Consider the following 6025-nt stretch of genomic DNA (forward strand, 5'->3'; position numbering starts at 1 on the left):
GGCCTGCTCTGCTTTCCCTGAACCAGGAGTCTCCAGGTGTCAACACAGAATTAGCTGTTGACAATTGCTCAAACTTACCTGGGGCATGGTGGGCCTTGGTCTTCTTCCTCTTCTTGGTCTTTTTTAATTCCTGCAATAAATTCAGACAGGGACAGACAAAATAAGCCAATTCACCTACACCCATGACAGTCCACTGTCTAATCCCCACACAGGGACCTCAGGCTCCTGAGCATGAGAACAGGACAATGTGGGAGATATATTTCAGGAGGCCTCAAAGCCAGTCATGATAGACATTCTTTGGTTTGCATCTCAGAACCAAGGGTCAAATGTCCTTATTCTGGTAGACACTTATCCCAAAATCATTTATCCCAAGTTTGTGCAAACAGTTATGCCTTATTGTTCCCATCAATTCAAAAAAAATGCCCCAGATGATTTCTAGGAGGAAAACTGCAGTATTCAGCCCTGTCTCATCAAATGCCCAGCTCATTCATGGTTGCAAGACACTCAAACTAGAATGAAGGAGGAAATCTACAAACCCTTGAGTCCAAATCATTCTTCTGTGAATTTTTTACATCTGCCTGGGTCCAATGTGCTGAGAGTGGGCTCAGGTTGCCACAGGCATGGCTGGAGACTAGGAATAGAGCCATGCTCACTGACCCATTTCATGTCTGGGCTTCCAACTGAAACTAGTTTCATTACAACCTATATGCGCCCATAGGTCCTGCCTGCGGCAATGACATCTCTCGGGTCAGTAAGGGCCACTTGGAACAGGAACATCACCCTTATCTGGAGGACCAGGTGGAGTCTTATCACCTTCATAGTAAGGTACTCACTGTCCACATCAAGAGCCAAGCCAAGGTGTTGCTCCTCCCATGAGTAAAATGCACTTCTGTAGGGCTGGCATAAGTCAGGCAGCTCCAGATACCCAGAAGGAGTTGAATAAAATCTATCCCATGAGTCCTGCAAGACTTCAGACTCTTTCTCATCCAGCAGCTCCCTGCTGAGCCTGGAAAAGTAGGAAAAGTAAAGAATAAGCCAGGGGGAATCAGAAACCACACAGCCCCAGCTAGATTTCATGGGTAACATAAGGAACTGTTTGAAAAGAAAAAGGACAGATCTATTAATGAGGTAACAAATTATTGCCTTTATGTTGGGACAGACCAGGGCCAGGTAGAAAAGGATGAAAGAGAAAGACACACACACACACACACACACACACACACACACACACACACACACACACACACAGAGAGAGAGAGACAGAGAGAGATAGAGAGATTGAGAGATTGAGAGACAGAGAGAGAGAGAGAGATAGTGAGCTCAGTGACTTGGCCAAGTGATACACTGACAAGGGAGTAAAAGGACACTCTGAGTTACTGCCCTCATGACACACAGCAAACAGTGATCATGAGAAGAGTGAGCTCAATGGTTTTCCATCAAATGTGCTTAAAATTTCATGCAGTTGCCATAAGGGTACAGCTTCTGAGGTATGGTTAACCTATGATACATTAGTAAATGATAAGGGTAGGAAGAAATGGAAACCTAAACATTTACTGTAATGAGAATCAAAAGCAATGTTAGTAGGCATAATTCAGACTTGTCTGACAAGATGAAATCATTATTTTCGGCATGTACTGTTTTCCCCGGACTGGGCGTCTCCAGGTGTCAACATCAAATTAACTGTCCACAATTTCTCAGACTCACCAGGGACCTGTGGCCTCTTGGTCCTCCTTTTTCACTTGATCACACCAATGTCCTGCAAATAAATTCAGACAGGGCCTCTTACATGAAGCAGTTCTTCGTTGCACACAGAAACATTCCTCTGTCCAATCCTAACACAGGGAAATCAGTCTTCTCAGTGTGAGAACAGGAGACTTTGAGAGAAATATACCAGGAGGCCTGAGGTCAAGCCTTGAGAGAACGGACTTGGTTCCTTTCATGAGCCTTGGGCAAAATCCCCCCGTTTTGGAATGTGATCTTCCCAGTGTGCTCTGTCCTAGGTTTGTGTACAGAGATGAGCAATGTTTTTCCAATAGATTTGAGGCAAATTGTTCTAACACCTCATAGGAGAGATACTGCAATATTCAAGCTTCTCTCATCAAATACCCAGGATTTCATAGTTTACGAGATGGTGGACACTGAGATTTGATGGAGCGGTGCAATGTAGCAGCTCTTGAGTCAAAATGAGACTTGGTTCTACACAGAAGCATCAGCTATTATGGCTTTTGTGGGTGAAAAGTCAGCCATTTATCTAGAAAACATACCAGCAAGACGATGGACAGATGAGCTAAAGCAAGCCACCTTACAAGACACAGAAAATGGGGATCAATTCAGTGAAACCTGGGTCACATCTTCCACTGAGAGGTAGACAAGGGTGACGCTGGCCTTGGGCAGGTAAAGAACCACACAGATATGCTTTGAAAACAAAACTCATGGCCGGGCGCGGTGGCTCACGCTTGTAATCTCAGCAATTTGGGAGGCTGAGGCGGGCGGATCACGAGGTCAGGAGATCGTGACCACGGTGAAACCCCGTCTCTACTAAAAATACAAAAAAAAGTTAGCCGGGCGTGATGGCGGGCGCCTGTAGTCCCAGCTACTCGGAGAGGCTGAGGCAGGAGAATGGCGTGAACCCGGGAGGCAGAGCTTGCAGTAAGCCAAGATTGCGCCACTGCACTCCAGCCTGGGCGACAGAGCGAGACTCTGTCTCAAAAAAAAAAAAAAAATAAAAAATAAAAAAATAAAGAACTTTGTAGCTGGCAAGAGACATTTAATGCAGATGAGCTAATCTGACAGACAACTCCTGGACATGTGCTGCATAGCTTGGTGTGAGTTTGCCACACCTGCTTTGAGTTCAATGTCCTGACAGTCAGTCCAGGGTGGCACGGGCATGGCCTGAGACTAGGAAGAGGGCAAAGCTCACTGACCCACCCCATGCCTGTGCTTCAGACTTGATTCCAGAGTGATTGAAATCTACATTGATATATAGGTTCCACCCACAGTGATGGCAACTCTCAGCCCAACCAGGCGCGCAAGGCCCAGAGATTATGGGGACTACCTGGGACATGAAGTGGAGCTTTATCACCTTCACAATGGAGTACTCACTGCCTATGTCAAGAGCCAAGCCGACTTGCTGTTCCTCTACTGAGTGAAAGGTGCTCCTGTCAGACTGGTATGAGGCAGACATGTCAGGAGGAATTGAGAGAGTCGAATCACCTTCAACCCAGGACTCCTGGGGGGCTTCCTCCTCTTCAGACTCCTGCAGATTCCTGATGAGCCAGGCAGGACAGGGATAACAGAAGATACAACCAACAGAGATTAGACAACAAAACCTTCCAGATGATCTGGTGGGAGACAGAATGGAGTGGTCACAGAAACCAAAGGCATTTTTCCTTCAAGAGAAATAAAACTATCCTTCTAACTGCAGGCTGCAGGGTGACTGTTCTGGGGACCAAACAAAAATGGGCAGCACGTGCTCAGTACATTTGCCACAGATGAGCCAATGCAGGGCACCCAGACTCTCCCCGTAAACTACCATCATGACTTGCAGCACAGAGAACTAACACAGGGCTTCAACTACTTCCTATAAATTGGGTTGAATTTTACATGCAGCATTCAAGTGAACAGAGCTCTTGAGGCAGTGCAGACACAGATCTTGTGTATTAAGATTCCCCTTTTTCTAATATTTTGATATAATAGGTTTATTTTTTCAATTTCTTTGCTTGCACAAATACTAGCAAACATACTAACACACAATAAGCAGAAAGCATATATACATTCTCTCCCTGGATTTAAACACATGGGAGAGAACAGGCAACACCAAGAAATCCCTGTTTGAAGGTCTGGAGTGGACCTCCAGCAAACTCCACCAGACCTGTGGCCGAGGGACCTCACTGTTAAAAGGAAAACTAACAAACAGAAAGGAATCAACATCAACAGAAGGACATCTACACCAAAACCCCATCTGTAGGTCACCAGCATCAAAGACCAAAAGTAGATAAAACCACAAAGATGTGGAGAAACTGGAGCAGAAAAGCTGAAAATTCTAAAAACCAGAGCGCCCCTTCGCCTCCAAAGGATCACAGCTCCTCACCAGCAATGGAACAAAGCAGGACGGAGAATAACTTTGACGAGCTGACAGAAGTAGGCTTCAGAAGTCGGTAATAACAAACTTCTCCGAGCTAAAGGAGGATGCGCAGACCCATCGCAAGGAAGCTGAAAACCTTGAAAAAAGATTGGACGAATGGCTAACTAGAATAAACAATGTAGAGAAGACCTTAAATGACCTGATGGAGCTGAAAACCATGGCACGAGAACTACGTGACGCATGCACAAGCTTCAGTAGCTGATTCGATCAAGTGGAAGAAAGGGTATTAGTGATTGAAGACCAAATTAATGAAATGAAGTGAGAAGAGCAGTTTAGAGAAAAATGAGTAAAAAGAAATGAACAAAGCCTCCAATAAATATGGGACTATATGAAAAGACCAAATCTACGTTTGATTGGTGTACCCGAAAGTGACGGGGAGAATGGAACCAAGCTGGAAAACACTCTTCAGGATATTACCCAGGAGAACTTCCCCAACCTAGCAAGGCAGGCCAACATTCAAATTCAGGAAATACAGAGAACACCACAAAGATACTCCTCGAGAAGAGCAACTCCAAGACACATAATTGTCAGATTCACCAAAGTTGAAGTAAAGGAAAAAAGGTTAAGGGCAGCCAGAGAGAAAGGTCGGGTTACCCAATAAGGGAAGCCCACCAGACTAACAGTGGATCTCTCTGCAGAAACCCTACAAGCCAGAAGAGAGTGAGGGCCAATATTCGACGTTCATAAAGAAAAGAATTTTCAACACAGAATTTCATATCCAGCCAAACTAAGCTTCGTAAGTGAAGGAGAAATAAAATCCTTTACAGACAAGCAAATGCTGAGAGATTTTTGTCACCACCAGGCCTGCCTTACAAGAGCTCCTGAAGGAAGCACTAAACATGGAAAGGAACAACCAGTACCAGCCAATCACTGCAAAAACATGCCGAATTGTAAAGACCATCGATGCTAGGAAGAAAGTGCATCAACTAACGGCAAAATAACCAGCTCACATCATGACAGGATCAAATTCACACATAACAATACTAACCTTAAATGTAAGTGGGCTAAATGCCCCAATTAAAAGACACAGACTGGCAAATTGGATAAGGAGTCAAGACCTATCAGTGTGCTGTATTCAGGAGACCCATCTCACGTGCAGAAACACACATAGGCTCAAAATAAAGGGATAGAGGAAGATCTACCAAGCAAATGGAAAGCAAAAAAAAGCAGGGGTTGCAATCATAGTCTCTGATAAAACAGACTTTAAACCAAGAAAGATCAAAAGAGACAAAGAAGGCCATTACATAATGGTAAAGGGATCAATTCAACATGAAAAGCTAACTATCCTAAATGTACATGTATCCAATACAGGAGCACCCAGATTCATAAATCAAGTCCTGAGAGACCTAAAAAGAGACTTAGACTCCCACACAATAATCATGGGAGACTTTAACACCCCACTGTCAATATTAGACAGATCAATGAGACAGAAGGTTCACAAGGATATCCAGGACTTGAACTCAGCTCTGCACCAAGCAGACCTAATAGACATCTACAGAACTCTCCACCCCAAATCAACAGAATATACATTCGCCTCAGCATCACATCACACTGATTCCAAAATTGACCACATAGTTGGAACTAAAGCACTCCTCAGCAAATGAAAAAGAACAAAAATCACAACAAACTGTCTCTCAGACCACAGTGCAAACAAATTAGAACTCAGGATTAAGAAACTCACTCAAAACCACACAACTACATGGAAACTGAACAACCTGCTCCTGAATGACTACTAGGTAAATAACCAAATGAAGGCAGAAATAAAGATGTTCTTTGAAACCAATGAGAACAAAGACACAACATACCAGAATCACTGGGACACATTTAAAGCAGCGTGGAGAGGGAAATTTCTAGCACTAAATGCCCACAAGAGAAAGGAAA

At 44.1% G+C, this 6025-nt stretch overlaps 1 protein-coding gene across 1 annotated transcript; it reads right to left on the reverse strand.

The window, feature by feature from the left end:
* Positions 1–33: 33 nt before the first annotated feature.
* Positions 34–4232, reverse strand: LOC116465235 (neuroblastoma breakpoint family member 3-like; the record flags this gene model as incomplete). Its single annotated transcript, XM_032148381.2, has 5 exons — positions 34–130; positions 834–1006; positions 1705–1756; positions 3103–3266; positions 4091–4232. Coding segments are annotated over 5 exons (587 nt in total), but the record flags the coding sequence as incomplete, so codon positions are not given.
* Positions 4233–6025: the final 1793 nt, after the last annotated feature.

The sequence above is a fragment of the Hylobates moloch genome, unplaced genomic scaffold, assembly GCF_009828535.3.
Source record: "Hylobates moloch isolate HMO894 unplaced genomic scaffold, HMol_V3 SCAFFOLD_3942, whole genome shotgun sequence".
NCBI classification, from domain to species: domain Eukaryota; kingdom Metazoa; phylum Chordata; class Mammalia; order Primates; family Hylobatidae; genus Hylobates; species Hylobates moloch.